Here is a 20,438-nt window from a genome sequence, read left to right on the forward strand (position 1 = left end):
CAGGCCCACTAGAGTTGCTGGAGCAGATCTAGCATCCCCCGCAGCCCTTCACCAGACTGCCCGGACAGGGGAGTCATGATGCCTGATAAGCCCATGGCTCTTTCTAAGGGCAGCTGGTTCCTGTGGGGAACTGGACTGGGGCCAGGTAGACCAAGGGCTCTCCAAACTGCCCCAACAGGGAAGTGAGGCTGGGAGTTTGCCTTAGGAAGTAGGAGGAGAGGCAGTTGGTTGGCAGTATCATCAGAAGCTGTAAGGAGACCACTAGGAGTTGGGGTTGTGAGAGACAAGAAGGACTATGAACAAGCAGAAGCCATGAAGGGCAGGTGAGCAGGAGGTGTGAGGCCAAGCAGAGATGGCAGAGCACGGAGGATGGCACTAGCAGACACGGGGTGCCACTGAGTTGCACTGAGGGTGGAAAGCTAGAGGTGGTGTCTCAGGCTCTGGCTGCAGGTGGTTGGGGGTGGCATGGGGACAAGACTGGCTGCCCTGGAACACCTGGATTCCACCTCTTCTCAGTTATGTGTGCTGGGAATGCTGCCTGTACTGTGGTTCTTGTTCTTCCAAGAATGTCCCACCACCCTTATTGCCATGAGAATCCTTAAAGTCACTGGAGCAGCAGCAGCACCCAAATCACCTCAGAATTTGTTAGGAATGTAAGTTCTTAGGCTCCACCCCAGACCTCTGTTTTGAAACAAGCCCCCCAGGTGATCCTGCTGCACTCTGAGGTATGAGAAGCATAGCTTAAGACAAGCCACCATCACTTGAGATAAAATTACATGTGGGGCCAGGACTGTCTTCAGTCTTGCTGGGTATCACCAGTTTTCCAGGATCAGGCTCGGATCTACACCTGCCCCAGAGGTAAGCAGATGTAAAAATGCATTTATCCTACTTCAGTATCCCAGTTGTCCACTCCACATCCCTTGGGGCGCTTGCTAAAAATGTAGATCTCCAAGTACTAGCAGGCCTTCTGAATCAGGATCCCTAGGGGTACGACAGAGATTTATTTTGAAGAGCATCCTAGGTGATTCCTTACATGCTCATGCTTCAAGGAGAACTGATAAGCCCATGGCTCCTTCTAAGGGAAGCTGGCACCTGTGGGGAAATTGGGCTGAGGCTCTTCCCTGAACCAGACTGGAGCCAGGTTAGGGTGGGGTAGGCAGCTGATGTGAGGGTCAGTGATGGGGAGTCTTATAGTCCGGAGATACATCCGAACCTGGCTTAGCCTAGGACTGCAAGGACAGCCTCAGCACTACCAGAGCACTCACCAGGTTGTGAGGGCAGGGCCAATATCCTATGTGGAGCTTCACCTGGGCGGGAGGCCCAGGTCCACTACCACACCTGGAAGGTGCCATGGGCTGTGTAGAAAGACCCTTATCATGAGCCTCACTAGCCTGCAGGGGCCAACTCAGAGCCACCCCCAGGCTTCATAATGCATCCAGGGATTCACAGAACCATCACTGGGGTCCAACCGCAGTTGTATGAACAGGCCACAGCCTCATTCAGGGATTCCCCAGAAATGCAACAGAGGAAGAAACCACCAATGGGCCACACCCGATTTTGCCAGAGAAGAGGTAAGACTTGGTGAACCACTTCTAAGGTTCCTGCAGGGCTGCAGAGATGGGCCCAGAGCTCCACCTGGGGCCTCCACAAAAATCAAAGATGGACCTAGAGCTTCCCTAGACCTGAAGTAAGAGATGGATAACCTGATTTGGAATTCCACCAGGAGTCCTAAGATCAAGCGAGAAATATTGGCGGTATCAAAATCACTGTAACAGATCCACAATGATTCCAAGGCCTTCTCAGGTGCAGGGATGGAGCCTGGACCTCCTGAGGCTTGACCTGGGTTGCTGAGTATCCCTAGACCTGCGAGTCTCAACCATGGCTGGACATTGGAGTTTTACATAGCATCCCTGGCTGATTCCAATGGGCAGTCAAGGTTGAGAACTATTCGCTAGTCTAGACTTTCGCCTGGGGCCTTAGTAGGAAAAAAGGAATTGATCCACAAACTATACCTGTGACGTACCCAGAAATCACATCTGGGGTTGTGCCACAACTAGACTCACTTGCGGGCCCTTGTCTTTGCTGGAGGAAATGTTCTGGAACCACACCTGTGGCCTCAGCTGGCCTGGAGGTTCATAAGCTCCAGCTCATACCTGGCCCAAGTATGCCCTTCCTGTCCAGTATGTCCTTCCTGGCCCCAGTATGCCTCTCCTGCCCAACCAAGATGCAAAATGGCCCCTGCTACCTGAGGTCAGTCTGGAGCTGGATCTAATTCCCCTCTGGAAGCTGGCGCTGGGGGTTTGAAGCCCCACCTACTTAGCCTCTCTTTTGCCTCCTGCCTCTCCCAACTCACCAGCAGCCCCTGCAGCCCCTGCACTGAACATGGAACATTGGACAACCACTGACAGTAGGGTGACCAACTGTGCTGAGTTTGCCTGACACTAAGGAGTTTCCCGGGGGCATGGCACTTTCAGTACTAAAACCAAGACAGTCCTGAGCAAACTGGGATGTTTGGTTCCCCTACAGACAGAGGAGCAGGTGGAAGCCTCCATAGCTGAGTCTGGGTCTGGCAGTGCTACTTAGAGCTGGGCACTCTGGGCAGCCTTTTCATCTCTCCGAGCCCTGGTTCTTTTCTGACAAACAGGCCCAACAACACTTGCCTTGGTCAATTCTATACACGTGGTATTAGAGTGAAAATTTCCCACGCCAAACTCTCCAAATCATTTCTTGTTCATTAATTCAACTGGTATTTAGCCTCCACTAGAAGCCAGACATGGTTCACTTTGCAGCCATCAATGACAACACGCATGCCACTGTATACGTGCTTTCAGAAAGGCATGGTGGTTCTTCCTAATGGGTGAGCTGCCAGGGGCTCCCAGATAGAACCCCATCCTGCGCCATCAAGAACATCATTCTCAACTCATAATGATGTTCTGATTATCTTTCCAGCTACAGCCCATAGTCTCAATCCAGGCTACACATTAGCGATGTCTGGGAACTTAAAGAAGTACCGTTGCTCAAGTCCCTTCTCAGATCCATTAAAACAGAGTGGTGGGTGGGGAGGGGAGGGGAGGTTGCAGGCATTGGTCTTTTTGAAAACCCCTCAGCTGGTTATAATCACCCAGAGCTTGGAATCCCTGAGGGAGGAGCAATGTGGTTGTTGTCATACGAGAAATACAGGACTTCTCCCCTGCCCCTCATGCCCTCTCAGAGGCCCATGGTCCTGGATGCAACTGCCTGGAGCAGCAGTGGATGTGTACCAGGGGTCACCCATCTGGGGCTCCTGGGAATGTGGCATAGTGGCACAGAGAGACCAGGCTGATGAGCTGCATGTGCTGAGCTCTAAGTGCAAGTAAGAAACCAAGAAGGAAGCAGAAGGGTCTCAGAGAAAATGGCAAGAGGAGGTGATGGAACTCAAGTGGTGGGGGCAAGGCCAGGTGGAGGTGTTCAGGCCATGGAGACTCAGACATGTATTTTCTCCCTGGGTTCCATCAATTACTGCTGTGTTTCTTCCAGGATAGTCCTCTCTTGCTCAAGCTGCTTTGAGCAAAAGACTCCTGTTCCTTTCAAATAAATGATTCCTGACCAAGAACTCTCCCTGGAGCCTGGAACCATGCCTTGGCCGGGGCACAGGGTAGCCCTGGTTGACTGAATGGGTGACTGAATGCATTTGTCACTACTGCCCAGGAGCCCAGCTTATTAATTGGTTAATAGCAAAAGCCACAAAGTGGGTGGTGTTGAATATACCCCTCAGGCATGGGCAATGGAGCTGGCTGGAAGGGGCTGGGGGGACTTGTTTTTCATGAAAGTCATCTGTGCCTCTTCAGGGAGAGCTGACAGGGCACAGAGCAGTCCTTCCATAAGGAGCCTTTTCTGGAACCCCCATGGAATATTTTTGTTTTCATTTTTTTGGGAAGAGCTATCAATATTCCATAAAACCAGTGTTCCAGGGAGTCCACTTTGGGGCCCTGGGGTTGTGGGGTCTGCCAGGGTTTGGAGTCATCAGACCTGGGTTCAAATTTATTATTTATCATTTAGCCTTGGGGTCTTCAACACACCTCTTCACTTCTGTGGACAGGTTCCTCTTTCACAAAATGGGGACAATATTACCCACCTCACGGGGTTGTTTAGGACAACATTGTGGGAGCTCCTCATTCATGAAAAGGCTGAAATAGTGTTTTGTAACCACTGGATTCATTTACAAGGTCAAATGATGGGTGTAATCAACCTAGCAGTGGCACATTACTAGAAAACACTAGAATTGCATGAGCATTCATATGCCTGCACACATACACACAATGTAGGATCCAGCCGCCATCCTGAGGATGTGGTGGGGAGGGGCTCATAACCAGAATGGCCACAGCCATGCAAGATCAGTGGGTTATAGGGAGTCGGCGTTTGTGGCATCCTGCACATCATCTTCAGTTCCTGCTTCTCTCCTATTCCCGCTGTGTCACTGGCTGCCAGTTGTATCTGTTTTTCCTCCCTAGTATTTCTGCAATCTGTGCCTTCCCCCATCCTCACTGCCATGCCTGCTTCAGGGGTTCATCATTACCCACCTGGACCATCAAACAGTCCCCTCCGATCTCCTTGCCCCTCCAATTCATCCTGCTTTCGGGAGTTCAGACCTACTGCCTGGGCCTCTGCTTATTGCCTCCTCTGAGAGAAGGGGTGGGTGGGGTGGGCTCGGGGATAGATGCCACCAATCTTGGCTGATCCCACTCCTTACCAGGTCCCACTCTGCTGCTCTGGTTAGGGCCAGCTAACCAGAGCTGTGGCTTTACACAGGGTCAGGACCCCACTTCGTGACCTCCTTCCTAGCTCCAACTGGCTTCTTTCTGCCCAAACTCTGACTCTGAGTTCTCAAGTCTGAGTCTTCCTGGGCCCTTGTGGCTGCACCAGAACCTCTGCTTTGTCCCTGTTCTCAGTGCCTGTCTCAGGTCTTTGTCCAGATTCCCAGTCTTTAGGGCCTGAGCCATAAGTCACTCTGGGCCCCAAACCAGCCCAGGAAGAGGCCTGTGGCCAGAGACTGACCTCCTGGGTGCCATGCTACATGTTCACTCATCCTCCCTGCCTGGCCTCACTGGGAGTTGAGAGGAAGTAGGTGGGAGGAGATTCAGGAAGTGACTGCAACCTCAGGGCTTAGAAGCCCTTGAAAGCCCCCCTCTTTCAGAATCAACCTTGGACGAGGCTGTGCTTGACCCAAGGCCTGGGGGCCCATGTCAGTGTAGGGTCTCTGCCTGCGGAAGGGTCTCTGTTTTAATGTAAATTGCTTCAGGACCTGGGCGCCATGGCTACAGATGAAACAGGGTCCTGGTGGCTGTTATACTTGGCTGGTCCTGCACAAACATCTTTCAATCTGTGATGATGCCTTAGCCAGCCTGCCCTCCCCTTTTCAACAGCCCCCTTTCTCATAGTTGCTGAATGAAGGTACGAACTTCAGTATGGATGTATCTGCCCTTCAGCTTCTGTCAAAAACTTGGTTGGAAATGGCCCATGTGCAGGGATATTTACTTTAATAAGCAAAAGACTTTAAATTACCTAAATATCCCTCAAGAAGAGAATGGTCAAAAAAATGATAGCATATCCACACCATGGAATACTATAGAGCCATAAAAAAGAATGGTGATCAATGTACTCACAGAGAATCCTCTCCACAAAATAGAAAAACATGGTGCAGACTGTGTTAATTTATATAATTATACACACATGCATATAGATGGACAGATGTTTGCATATATATGTGTGTGTGTGTGTGTGTATGTATATATAATCCCTCTGGGAGAATGTATAAGAAACTGGTATAATGGCCACTAGGGAAGTGAACAGAGTCATTAAAGGAGCATTGTCACTGTATACTTTTTTTGTCTCTTTGAATGTTGAGCTATGGAAATGCATTACCAATCCTAAAATTTAAAATAAAAAAAGAAGGCAATGGCTATTTAAGAGGCTCAAATTGCCCATCCATTCCCCAGGCTTCTCCAAGCTGCACACTGTCTTATCTGGACACCAGGACACTCCTCCCTGGGACCCCACCATTTAAGCCTCCTGTAGTGTGGTCTTCACTGAGCATGCTCAGCCACCCCTAAGAGCCAGCAGATGCTGCTCATGGGGGCAAGCCCTATACTGGCAGTGCCTCTACCCTTAAGGTCATCATCGTTTCCCTCCTGGTCCCCCGTATGCAAGCTCCAGGGACACAAGTACTCTTGTCTGAGCAACTGGACTTTGTCTTTCCATGTGGCAATGACTATCTCATAACCAGCCTGTTTCCTTCCTTGCTCAGGCTACCAGGAAACTAAGATGTAATTACTTGCTTCTCCTCACTGATGCCCACCCAATATTGGCTTTCCTTCTGAAACACCAGCCCTTCCCCCTAACCCCAATTCCTTGCTGCCTGCAGATGGGACCAGAGGTGAAGGGAGCTGGGGTGGCTACTAGTGCAGTGAGGGGGCAGGAAGGCCCATTGAGGAGGAAAGGGGGTGGGAGGGCAGCAGCAGACTTAGGGCACAGGGAAACTGGGCAGGCTGAGAACACTACATGTGAACAGGTTCTTCCAAATGATTTCATTAATTTCTTGAGTTTGGCTAAAAGCCCAAGAGGCATCTAAATAAAGTTGATTATATTTCACTCATATAGTCTAGTAAGAAAAGTTCATCTTGATCAGGTTTCTCTAAATTTCTATATGGAGTTTTGGAACACCAGCTAAGGTTACCAAAAATTCATTCATTCTTCTAAAACTGATTTTGAAAGGGCTTTATTTTAAGATCTGAGTTGGATTTTCCAGTTCGAAAAAAGAAAGCTCCACTAGGAAATATCTTTTGGAAAATAATTATCTCATGTTTCAGGGGAAAGAAATTGCATTAGCCTTGATGGATTAGTAAAATCTAGTCTTTAGGGTATAAATTACCTCATTTAACAACTGGCCTCATGTCCACTGACCTTATCGACCTAGAACCGGGAGGCCTGGTGAAGATTCCGACATTTAGCAGTGAGAGCTCAGTGCCTGGCACAAAATAGACACTCAACAGGTATTTGTGGAGAGAATGAACTCTGTCTATTCAAGCCTCCTCTGTCAAATGAGGATGTGCCTCTCTTATGTAGAACCACAGTAACTGCAGGGTTACTATGGTGGTTAAATGAAATGTTAATCATGAAAAAGACTCTGTAATCTGAAAAGGTGCTTTATCTGAGTGGGTGGCTGGCTTGGAAGGTGTGGAGACAACACTTGAAGTTTTCATGGGATGAGAATTTGACATTCCCACTGCCGCCCCAAACCCAGTAGGTGGGAAGCCCCAGAGGGCATGGGGCAGAGGGCATGGGGCTGCAGAGTCTCAGGTTCTTGAGCTCTGGATGGTTTTAGTGGCCCACCACTAAGCACAGGCTTCAGTGGCTGAGTCACAGGCTGGGATGGGAGTGGAGGGGAGATCTTTTTTGCTCACAGTACTTCCCAAATTCAGGCCTTTGCTACTGCTCAGTTCTGCAGCCCCCTCTGAACTGGCTTCCTGCCTCCAGATGGGTTTTCTCCTGTTCATTCTCACTCTGCAGTATCTTCCTAACACACAGATCGGAGCCGCCCCTTTCTCACTCAGAGCCCTGCACTGGCTCCACACTGGGCCTGGGAAGACCTGAGCTTTGTGACAAAGCACACAGGCTTTTAGGGCAGCTTTGGTGTCCCCTGCAGCCTATATGTCCCTAATCACCCCCCCCACACCTGGGGCTGGGGGAAGTGCCCTCACTGGACTCCCATAGCTCCCACCCCTCCTTGGCTCTCTGGTGTGCCAGCAAGGATCACACTGCATTGTCACTGTCTGTTCACAGATTGTCCCCTCACTGGATGGCAAGCCCCTCCAGGGAGGGTCCCTGCTGTTTGTCCCATCCTCCCAGCGCCAGGAAGGCATAGGCCTGGCTCCTTGGAGGTACTGGTAAATCTCTGTTGAGTGAAGGCTGTCAATGGAGTATTAACATCTCAGGAGGACACTTTAACCTTTAAAATCCTCTCCCTTGTTAATTCCAGGGAAGCCTGGTGGCCAAAATGCTTCTGTGACGCTTGGTCAAGAATGACAGAGTCACTGAGCTTAATGAAAGGAGGGGAGGCCAGGCAAGGATCCTGCCCCCGTAAGCTCCGAGCTTACACTCACACCACACACTATCCGTGTCCTCATGAAACCACCATAAAACCTCTCTTCAGCTACTGTGTGTGTTCCTGATGATCAGATTTGCATTTTAGAAAGGTAGTTCTGGCTGCAGAGAGGCCAGTGGACTGGGGGAGGGGGCACAGCACATGTGTGGGGACAGTGGATACCATTAGCACCATATCCTCTCTGGCGCTCTGTGTCCAGGCACACAGTAGGTCTGCACTTCTGCACCTCTTCTGAAATGAAGCCAGGTGGCTCACCCTGTCTAGAGAACTGTGCTCAGAGTGGATCCCTTCTGGGAAAAGCCAATGACAGATCTGTCACACTCCCTCTCCTCAGTGGAGGGGACCATGGAGGCTGGCATCAGGACCAAGCCTCTACCAGCCCAGGTCCCTGAGTGATCATCATGAGCAGTGGCCTCCTGCCAGCTGCCTGGGATGTAAAGCACAAGCAAGAGATGAGTCTTAGTTGTGCTGATGGAGATCTGGGGGTTGGTTGTTATTACAGCACAACCCAACCTACCCTGACCAACACACCAGTCAGGCGGCCATTGCATAAGATGAGTCCAAGTGAGAGGTGATGCCAATCTGGACCAGAGTGGTGGAGGAAGAGAGAGACAGACGGCACAGCTCTGAGAGATATACCCAGGAGGAAAAACTAACAGAGCTTGGTGATAGTTTGTCCACAGGGATGAAGGAAGCTCCCACAGCAATCACCTGTCCTTTGGTAGGGGCTTGCTTGCTCAGACCTTTTCAGGAACTCGCAGGTTCTTTGAGCTAAGATTTCCATCCTATTTTCATATGCAGGGTCAGGGCTCAGTGTTGACTTGCTTCCAGCCTGCGAGAGACCCCAGGGACCCAGGTCACTGCTATAGTGAGGAACAGTCTTGTCATAAAGGTGGAAGCCGAAGCCCCAGCTGCTACAATTTACTGATAACACCTACTGTTCTGTGCTAGGGCTTTCCAAACAGCATGTAGTTTAACACAGAGATGGAGAAACTGAGACTCAGAGAACTTAAAAGCCTTCCCAAGCTAGGAGGTGGCAGAGCCGAGATTTAGAGCCAGGATCTAACGCTGGGTCTCAATGGCTGGAAATTCTCAATGCTGCCTCACTATCAGGGGCAAAATCACTCCTCAGTGAAGGAGGCTGGAGGCTGGAAATGAAGGCTGTGTGTGTGAGGGGCTGTATTCTCCTCTCTGAGTCGGGGACAGAGAGTGGGGGTGCCCACACCTCCCAGCTGCTCCCTGCACGACAGTCGCCCTCACGGAAGTGTTTGGGCGTTGGCAGTGTTCTGGACCTCTCTCAAGTCCACGCGTCACTAGTGCTCCTGCATAAACATCAGGGGGCTGAGTTCTGTTCTTGGCTGCATGCACACGGGCACTGGCTCCACGCACCCACAGATTCCAGGGAAACCGGATTGTGGGGCGTGGATGCCTGCCTTGGTGCGCTTCCCATCAATGCTCAGGGGATTCAGAGTTGCAAAGTTCCCACCCAAGCAGAAACAAAAGCCGCCTTCACAAAAATCACTGGCGCGACTGTGACATATTTTCACCTGCTGTTAATTCTCTTTCTTTCTCCATGTATTTTGGTAATAGACAGCAAGGAATAACAGTTCCCAGCCAGTCTTTATGCTGTTTGTGGATGAAGAGCTCAGGTTTTAGAATCAGGAAGACCTTCTGGGTTCATGGGCCAGATTCTGCATGTACTTGCTCTGTAACTTTGAACAACTTACTTAACATCTCTGAGCCTCAGTTTTGTCATCTAGAAAATGGGCAAATAGTGAGAACCTCACAGGGCTGTTGGAATAATTAAGGGAAGAGCTATATGTAAAACATGCACTCTGGTGCCTGGCACACAGCAGATGCTCAATAAATGGTATTTATTATCATTCAGTATTTTCGATCTGGCGTTTTGAAACATCCTGCTACAAAATTATGTACATTTAAATCTGCATTCATAGCATGGCAGAGTTGAAGGGCATTTAGTAATAACTCATGGTGAAGGGCAAGCTTTTTAAAGCATGGGGAAAGATAAAATCTCATGTGGAAACCTAATACACAAAACAGTTAAAAATGGGACTGCTCTGATTGATGTGGGAGTGTGGCCCCCAGGGCTCCTCAGAATGAGGCAGAAAGCCATCGATGAAGGGAAGTTGAGGATTTGTCCACAGTGACCCAATGGGAGAGAAGGTTCAAACCCTACTTCTTCTGTGCAGCTTTGGCAAATCCTACGAAGGAGTGATGGCACCTGCCTGGCAGTGTTGAAAACTAAAATCCTAGTGTGGACAAGCCACCAAATTCAACTTCCCACTGCTGGCTAGTTGCCCTTGAAGAAGTGCAAGAAAAAGCTGACCAGCCAGGCCAGGCTGTGAAAGCGTTGAGTGCAGCCATACCCCAAAGTGACCTCATGAGGCTCTGCCCAGCTGGCACTATCCTGAGCCAGCCTGCACATCCCCTGCGGTGCACCTGGCAGCCACATCACTTCATTCCCTGGGCTCTGGACAACAGGGCTGCCACTGCTGAGTCTCTGCACATGCCCTTTTGTTCGTTCCACCCCCCTCAGCACACACCACCCACTGTCCTCCTTATGGGGCTCCACTGGTTTCTGTAATAAGTGTCCTTACCATATCGGAGAGTGGGGGACACTAAAGCTCTTTTCTGCCCTTGGGCTTCTCAAATGTGACCTCCCTGAGATTACATGTGATGAGATCACTGCCACTCATCATCTTCCATTGCCCATAAACCTGCTTGTCTTCAGTTCTCCCCCCTCTACAGGTGACATGCATCTGCCTGGTGGCCTCAGGCAGAACCATGGACATCAGGTTTGAGCCTGTCTTCTTTTCTGTTAACAACCAATGGGATGGCAGGTCTTGCTAATTTTCCACCTGAGTCTCTCTCGGTAAAGATTTTTTTCTTTTTAATCGTAAAGACCCCGTTCCTTCATCCTCTCGGGGCTTCCACCTCTCTCACCTGGACTCTGGGTTTCAGCAGCCCCTGATTAGTCTCCTGCCTCTGCCTGCCTCCTGCGCTCCTGGTGCTTATGTTCTAGTGGGGAGAAGGATGGTTTGCAACTGGCCAAATACATGAAGTAATCACAGACTGTGATCAACTGTATGAATGAAGAGTCCAGTGCTGTAAATGCATGCGATGATGGAGGCGACGTTTAGGCTAAGACCTGCAGGAGAAGAAGCAGCTGTTCATTCTAAGGGCATAGGGAACGGCTTCTGCCACAGCCTTGAGATAGGAAAGGGGAGGCATATGCAGCTCTGAAAAGTGGTGGCCTGATCAGGATGAGGAAGGGAGTGGGATGGGTGGTTCTGGGTTAGAGGGGCCAGCAAAGGGTGGATCTCACTGGGTACTCCAGGTCATGGTCAGGAGTTTGAATATTTTTCTAAAGGCAATGGGAGCCACTGATGCTTTCGGAGCATCCCAGGGTTCTGTGTCTAAGGGCTGCTGCTTTTAGAGCAACCTTATTTTTCTACATTCAGCTTTTCATTTTTCTGAGTGGCTGAGAGGTTGAATGTGCTATAATTTCAAGGAGGGTGTGCTTTGTGGTGACAACAGAATAGCTACAGAGTGAGAAAGCCAGAGAACGTGTCTCATTTCTGCCATTGCCTTGCTGGGTGGCCACAGATGAAATTGTTTCCTCATCTGTAAAATGTGTACCCATCAACCTCAGGGCTGTTGTTGATCTGAATCTGTCAGGCCAACCAGTAATATGTACTGTGCATGAGGACCAGGAGTGGGGCTTTGTCTTGTCTCTGGGGAAGGGCACAAAGTGGGTACATAATAGGTACTAAGAGCTGCTTCTGGGACCTCCACCAACATCAGGTTCTGAGGTTCTGGCTGCAAGGATTTGTCTGAGTCTCTTCTGTCCTAAGAGAATCAGGAAGAGCCTGGTGCCCACATTTTGACCCTTCCTGGTTGGGAAGGGTGAAAGGAGTGCTGGAGGTGGTTTGGCTGGGCACCCTACTGAGAAGCTGGGGCTGGACATTCTATTTCAGGGAGTTTGGAATGAGAGTGGGAAAAGCCAGGATCGGGGGACTCCATGCCAAAGAAGGGTATGGAACAACAAGGGCCAACTTCTAGGGAAGCTGAACCCAAGCTCTAAGTCAACAGCACCTGGGCTTTCAGTGTGTGGGCTACAGGGCTGGGAGCAGGACTGAGCAAAGGGTCCAGGCCAGGGAGGTGGCTTGCAGCTGCCAGATGGAATGGGGGGCATGGATGTGCCAGTCTGGCTTCATGAGGCCTTAAGATCCCAGGATAGAGCTCCTGGACACTGGGGCTGCACCAGAGGCAGTCAAACTGGTCTGGATACAGTCAGACGAGACTGCACAATGTTAGGATGGGCCTGAGGCTCAGTGCCAGGGCTCCCAGAGCACCTTGCATATCCTGCTATTAGAGCATCTTCACAGGGTGAGAAGCTCACCCTTATCTATGTCTGTCTTCCGCAGGGGCTCACAGCCTGTGACAATCAGCTTCTAGGCTGAGGACATAAAATATGGAATTAACATATGATAGGCTAACAAGTCCAGCTCAGTGTGCATTTCCTGTGCATCTACTATGTGCACGGTCCCTGACTCTGTCCCAGCCACTTAGGGGTTCCCAGCTAAGAGTTGGTTTCTATTCCTTCAAAAACCATCCTTGACCCTTCAGAGAGGAAGCTGTCTGCTTGGACGTTGGTAAAATGGCTTCCTGCTGAAACCAATTCTTCATTAGATAGCAGCTAGTCTAGTTAAACAGATGGCTTCATAGAGGCCTCTCAACTCAGGCATTCTGTACATGCCCAGCAGACTGAGCCAAAGCTTCTCATAGCTCAGACCTGGTCACAGAATGGCCTGGAGTTAGGCCTATCATGCTAGGCTCTGTGGCTTATGCCATGGGGCACCCAGTCAAAGAGAAACATGGAGTAGCTGCTGGCACCATCAATTTTACTCCAAGATTGAGAAAAGAAACAGTGATGAATTTCTGTACACATGTGTAGCCCGAAGGAGCAGGATCTAGTTTTCCACAGGAGCCAAAGTTGGTCTAGAGGCAAGTGGAACCTATATAAACATATGTGATTAAAGTATGAGTCTCTAACAAAAATTTGTGCCAAACCATCATTGGCTACTTTTAACCATGTTCTGTTCTCTTGTGTCAGGAGGGCCGTTCTTGTGAACACACCTGAGGATCTCTGACTAGTAGTGTTCCGGGGAAACGGCTCTGAACATGAGTGCATCTCATCAATTAGTTTTGCACTGATGTTCCTCCCATGATCTACTGCTAGGATAATTCAATACCTGGGCCAAGAGTTGCATGATTTGAAATCAATGTGGGGTCTCATTTCCAGGAATTCTTAGACACTGGATGAATTCTAGGTCTGATTCTGCCACTGATTTACTCCGTTGTTGGGTAACTCCCTTTCTTTGCCTCTCAGTTTCTTGGTCTGTAAAATGGGAAGGCTGTATCTCTGAGGTCCTGTTCAACTTTAACATCTGGTGACCTAAATAGCTCTGTCCAGGTGGGTATAATTCAGATTCAACTATGATTCGTCTAGATCTAACTAAAACGTATTGGGAGCATACTTTCAAATACATTATTTAATGTAGGGCTCTCAAAACCCCAGAAAGGTGGTTGTTATTATCTTCATTTTGTAGATTACAAAATAGAAACTCAGAGAAGTTCAGCAAGTTAACTGAAGTTACACAGCCAGGAAGTCGTAGAACTGAGATTCAGTCTCAGGCCTGTCTGTCTTCAGGTCCAGGGGGCTGAGAACAGATAATATGAGCCCATATCAACTTGACTTCCCCCACCCATCCCGTCCTGCCTACCCAGGAGCTCAGCTCTGGGGTCTAGCGTAGTGGGTTGAGGGATGGAGGGGGGTTCTGGCTGGGGCTGGGGCTTGGCCTGCAGTCCCCCAGTAGGTATTGGTGGACACTGGCTGGAGAGGGACAAGTTCTGAAGGGCTGCGAGCAAATTCTCTAGCCTGGCCTGGGTCTGGCTCTTCCACATGAGTTCCCCAGGCTCCATGTGAGCTTTAAGCTTAAGGAGCAGCCTGCCCTTTGCTCTTCTTTCCATCTGGGAGTCCCTGCTCACCACAGGGCTTGTCATCCCCAGGGACCCACCCTCAAAAATTCCTGTCCACACTTTCCAGTCCTCAGAAACCATCTCCTAACACTCATTGGCTGAGGGCAGGGAAGGAAGAGATGTGCTAGAGAGACTGAGCTCAGATCTCTGTCCTGACGATTGGGAGGAAGACTTCAAGCGATGCTTTTATTTCAACCAATTCAATTCAATCACCACCAGTCTGCGTCTTCGTGCAGCAGTGGTTTTTGAGATCTCAGTTGTCTTTTCAGAACATTGGGACGGCCTCAACTACTTGCATGACGTTGAGCAAATGAAATTTCTCTCTCTGGGCCTCAATGTCCCCATCTAGGCAATCACCAGTCGTTGGGCCCTATGGATGTCAGGTTCCTGCCGGCAGCGGCATTTTAGGATCCACTATCATCTGCTTTATCTTCCTAGAGGCAAGGGGCTGAACCAGATGCTTTTGGAAAGCGCACCAAGCTTAAATGTGGCTCTCTCTGCAGGTGCCCCTCCTCCCTTCAGGCCAGAGGCTCACCCCTACCCGGCCCGGGCTCCCTGTCAGATCCAGGCCTGGCTCTTTAGCCTTGCAGCTCAGGAAACCGGAGCGCAGCGCTATAGCCGCGACTGCGGCGGCGGCGGCACAGGGGGCGGGGGGGAGGAGAGAAGCTCCCACTTGTCCCGCTGCCTCCGCAGCAGCCCTGGCCCTAGAGCCGGCGCATCAGAGCTGTCCTTGGGAATCTTTGGGCTTGTTGCTCCAGCGGCCGCCAGCTGGTAGCCCACCACCGTTCGATGGTACCGAATTGACCCGAGTAGCCCCGCAACCCCCGCCCAACTCCGCGGAGCTAGCGCAGGCTGCTCTTCGCCCTCAGCTGCGGCGAGGCAAGGGCTGGCAGCGCTCGGACACTTCTGTCTTGCCCTTCCCATGCCTAAGCGCGGGGAATTACACGTTCCCGGTGTGAAGCAGACGATCGGGGCTACTAGGGCTGGGTGGTGGGAGTGGGGGTTGGGAGCACCATTTTTGGCTGGACGTGTGTCCAGATTCAGCGTCTCTGTCTGGTCCTTAGGACCTCATCTTCCTCTGCATCTCCAGGTGCCGGCCCCTCTGTACCTGCCTCCCACGGGGCTCTCCGGCGAAGGGCAGCCGCAGCCCACGTCTACTCCCCGCCCTCAGTCCCTGCCCCCTCTCCCCGCGGCAGTCACTCGCCCGGCTGGGAGCAAGCCTCCCCTCTCGCTGAGGGTGCAGAGAGCGCCTAGGGTGCCAAGAGTAGGGGGACCAAAGTTCGAGCGCCATCAGCCAGCCGAAGGCCCTGAGCCCCCAGGGCCGCGGCCGGGACGCGGGGAGGTCAGGACGCGACGCTCGCCTCACCTGTTTCTCCAGAGGCTCCTTGGCCGACAGCGCCGGCTTGGGGGAGGGCGCGCGGTCGCAGACGCAGCCCTCCAGCAGGTAAAGCCCCGAGGGCCGCGAGCTCGAGTCGCTCTCGAAGTAGAAGAGCAGGTTCTGCAGCAGCGCGAACCACTTGGTTTGCCATTTTGTGTTGTCTGAACTCCGCTTACTCAGGTAGCCTTTGCGCGTGCCGTCCTTGCGCGCCAGCAGTCCCAGGGACGCGACGTGGCCATCGTTTAGCCGGATCCCCTTCTGCATGGTGCTCAGAGGCCAGCGAGACCCCACGCGCTTACATCTTCTCCGCGCAGTAGCTCCTCGTCCGTGCGCGCTGCGGGCTGCCTCTCTCTGGAGCTCGCTCGCTCGCTCCCTCGCTCTCCCCTCCCCCCAAATATCTACACTCCAGGATCTGGCGCCGAGCCGCGGCTTCTTGAATCCAGATATACTATTCCCCGCTGGAACCTCTTCTCCGCTCCGCAGAGCCCCAGTGCCCAGAAGATCCCGCCCGACCCTCCTCCGGCGCCGGGCAAACTGAGGGACTGGCGATCTGCGCGCTGGCGAGGGGCAGGCGGAGTCATGTGACGCCGATCCCTCGAAGAGCCGGTTTCAGCAGCGCGGACAGAGACACACGCACGCAGCCCCGCCGAGGCGCAGAGCCGCGCGCAGGCTGCACCTTGGCGCGTCCTCCCCCTCTCCAGACACACACGCGCACACGCACACATACAAACCCTGTCCTTCCTCCCCTCATCTCCCCTTCTCTCCTTCGGATGTTAAAAAGCAAATCAGATCAATTTTCGTTTAACCCAGTGGGACCCCGGAGGCTAGTCAACCAGGGAGTTTGCGTCTTTGCGCCCCACCGCGGCGCACTGTAGACCTGGGGTTAAGTGTCAGTTGTCATTTTCTCCTCCAAAGGCTCCCCCACCCCTTAGTTTATTTCTAATACAAGGTGGAAGGAGGAAGGTGGGTGGCGAAATAGAGCTGCAAAAGCGTCCAGTCCTAGTCTTTGCATAGTCAGCCGGGTCACACTGAATTCCAGCATCCGGCCGCACTCCCGGCGGCTTCCCCAGCTACCTGAGGACAGTACAGGGGGTGAGATGGGGTGGTGGTTGGTGAACGTTGGCTACTTTATTTTGTATTATTTTATTTTGAGAGTTGCCATAATTACTGGCGCCACCCGCCCTGCACCCTGAGGTCTGGTTGGCGAGCCGCTGCTGGGAGTTTTCTGCAAATACCCACCAAAGCCTGAAGGCGGGCTTCAAACGCAGGCGCCGGGGACCATGGGAGCCTTCAAATAGCTGCGCTGGCGCAATGATACCTTAATGATAGATTTTCCGTTCTTATTTTTAGCTCTCATTCGCCTACACAGTTACACGGCATTTATCCGAGAACGTCACAGCGCCCGCATGCTGCACCGGGAGAGCGCGCGGGCTGCGGGGCGAGCTGGGAGCTGGAGCGGGGAGCGCGCATCGCCGTCTGCCGCAGAGGGCAGCGGGCTCGCCCCGACCCAAAGCAAGCCGCGCCTGGCCCGGGCGCTTTGCAGCGGGGATGGGTGCCCGCGCAGCCCTCCGAAGGCAAGACACCATCTTTCCGCAAGGAAACTGCGGACGCCCCTCCCCGACACACACACACACACACACACCATTCACACACAGCACACACCATACACACACACCACACACGCACACATACACACCACACAGCACACACACACACCATACACACACCACACACACCGCACAGACCACAAACACCACACACACCATACACTACACACCCACACACCACACACACCATACACGCACGCACACTCACACACGTCACACACACCGCATACACAAACACCACACACACACCACACACCACACACTGACACACCACACACACATCACACGCCCACACACCACACACACACCACACAGCCTACACACACACCACTCCCCACAACCCCCACACCCCCACCACACACACACCACACATCCACACACCACACACACCACACACACACACCACTCCCCACCCCCAACCCCGCACACACCACACACACAAACCACACACATGCCACACACCACACACACCACACACCACACACATGCCACACATCACACCACACATGCCACACACATGCCACACACCACATACACCATACACCACACACACATCCTTCACACTCCCCCACACCCCCCACCACACACACACCCCACACATCACACACACCATACAAACACCACACACACTACACACACCACCCCCCACACTCCCCACACCACACACCACACATACACATACACCACGCACACACCACACATACCACACACATCACACACATGCCACACACTGCACGCACCACACACACACCACACACCACACACATCCCTCACACTCCCCCACAACCCTCACACCCCCCACACACCACACACCACAACACACACACCCCACACATCACACACACCATATGAACACCACACAGACTACACACTCCACCCCCCACACTCCCCACACCACACACACACCACACACATACCACACACACCACACACACATCACACACACTACACGCACCACACCCACACACACCCACACATACACCACACACCAGACCACATACCACACATACCACACACCATCCACACCACACATACCACACCACACACACCAAACACACACACCCCACACACCAAACCTGGGCTGCACACACACACCACACCCCACACAACACATGCAGCACACCACACACACACACACACACACACACACACACCCTAGTTTGGAGCCCTAGGGAAGGGCTTAGAAACCAGGCAGCCCTGTGTAGGTCATGGAAGAATCCAGGGAGAAGCTCTGCTGTGGAGGAACGGAGCTGCCCCTTTCCTGAGCACAATGAGGCAGGCCTGTGTTCCTGGAGTGGGAGCATTTTGGGGGAGGGACTGGCCTTGTTAACCTTAGTCCTCCCTTTAGTGCCATCGCTCCAGTCCTAGGGACCCCAAGGACTCAGTGGTGCTGATTTTTCTTCACAAATAATGCAAATAGACTAGATGGCTAAGCCTTTTCATTCAGTCTTAATTTTCCCTGCACTGTGAGCATCTTTCTTCTCATTTGCTCTCTTCATGGAAGCAGAGTTTGCAGGATTGAGGGTCTTAATCTGGCTTTTATCTAAACTCATTCGGAAGTCTGTTACAGAAGCCAAGAAAAATTCAGGGAAGGGGCACTGTTCTAAGTGCTTTAGATCAATTAAGCCATTGAATCTTCATGCAACCCAATGTAGTAGGTTTATTTTTTTCCCCAGTGAGCTCCATTGTGCAGACAGGGGAAACTGATGCATGGGAGAGTTGAATGACTTGCTCAGGGCTGCTCAGCTAGGAGGTAGCGGAGGTTGGATTTGAATGGGCAGTCTGTCCCAGAGGTCTTTATAGAGCTAAGTGGGTGGTCCCTGGGTTGCAGGGAGGTTGGCTTTTATCCCAAGAGGGTGTAGGATGGTCAAGAGAGGGTCTCCCAGGTAGGCTGGAGCCAAGGCTGAGCCGGCACAGAGGCTGCTGTGGCAGAGGGACTTAGGAACATAGGTTCTGAACCTGGGCTGCACATCAGAATCACCTGGGAGCACTTAACAAGCACTTCCCAGAGATCATGGGTGGGCTAGCTACACTTTCATGGTTAATTGTAATGTGCAGTGAAGGTGGAGAACCACTCATATACGGGAGAACTAATGATATGGTCATGTGCACATGAATCACCTGGGGATCCTGTGAAAATGCAGATTCTCTTTCAGTGGATCTGGGACAGGACCTGATAATCTGCATTTCTAACAAGTTCCCTGATAATGAAAAGCTGCTGGTTTGCAGACCACACTTTGAAAGATCTAGGGCACTTGAGAGGTGGGAGGTGATGGGATTCATTCATTCAATCATTCACTCATTCACACACATTTCATTCCACTAGTGTTCATTTAGCCCTTCATCTGTGCCAGGAATGGGTGGGCCACTGGGGATACAGTGATAAACAAAATACAGTCCCTGTCTTGTAAGGGATGCCCAGGCATGCCTTCTCTGCCTGACCCTTAGTGTAGCAGGAAGAGAACCATCTTCCCCTGGATCTGGGGGAAAGATTCCTATCAGAGGTGGCAGGCGGATTGCCTGAGCTCAGGAATTCGAGACCAGCCTGGGCAACACGGTAAAACCCTGCCTCTACTAAAATACAAAAAAATTAGTCAGGCGTGGTGGCACGCACCTGTAGTCCCAGGTACTCAGGAGGCTGAGGCAGGAGAATTGCTTGAACCTGGAAGGCAGGGGTTGCAGTGAGCTGAGATCGCACCACTACACTCCAGCCTGGGTGACAGAGCAAGACTCTGTCTCAAAAAAAAAAAAAAAAAAATTAACCCACTTCAGTGGATCTCAGTCCTGGTGCACTTTGGAACCACCTGGAGAGGTTTTAAAAATCTCTGTGCTCAGGCTGCACCCCAGGCCAATTAAGTCAGAACCTTTGAGGGTGGGCCCTGGGCATCTGTGCTTTTAAAACCTCCCCAGGTGATTCCAATGCACAGCTGGGGTTGAGAAACACTGGTCTAAAGCCTGGGCCAAGAAAATCTTCTCTCAACTCCCTCCTTCCCCTTGCTGGCATTGGGGAGTCTGAGCCACCTCCTTTTGCTGGTCTTGGAGTTACAGGAATTCCTGGTGGGCCAGTCCACGTTGGAGGGCTGGGCTTGGCTTAAAACCTCTGTGTGAGAAAGAGGGCGGTGGCATCAGCCCTGGCACTTTGATGACTCCCATCTGAGCTGTGTGCATATTAATTTATCTCCAGTCTCCACAGGCGGAAACCGAAGAAGAGCTCCTGATTGGCCCCTCTGTGGTCGTTTGCCTCAATGCT

At 51.8% G+C, this 20,438-nt stretch overlaps 1 protein-coding gene across 2 annotated transcripts in view; it reads right to left on the reverse strand.

Annotated features, from left to right (window-relative positions):
* Window positions 1-16,119, reverse strand: part of RASGRF1 (Ras protein specific guanine nucleotide releasing factor 1) — a 128,950-nt gene extending 112,831 nt beyond the window's left edge. For both annotated transcript variants that reach the window (XM_010379646.2, XM_010379645.2), the window contains exon 1: window positions 15,570-16,119. In XM_010379646.2, coding sequence (XP_010377948.2) covers window positions 15,570-15,845 — 276 coding nt within the window. In that variant the 5' untranslated portion in view covers window positions 15,846-16,119. The remainder of the gene's footprint in view (window positions 1-15,569) is intronic.
* Between the last annotated feature and the right edge of the window lie 4,319 nt (window positions 16,120-20,438).

Source organism: Rhinopithecus roxellana, chromosome 5 (genome assembly GCF_007565055.1).
Source record: "Rhinopithecus roxellana isolate Shanxi Qingling chromosome 5, ASM756505v1, whole genome shotgun sequence".
Taxonomy (NCBI): domain Eukaryota; kingdom Metazoa; phylum Chordata; class Mammalia; order Primates; family Cercopithecidae; genus Rhinopithecus; species Rhinopithecus roxellana.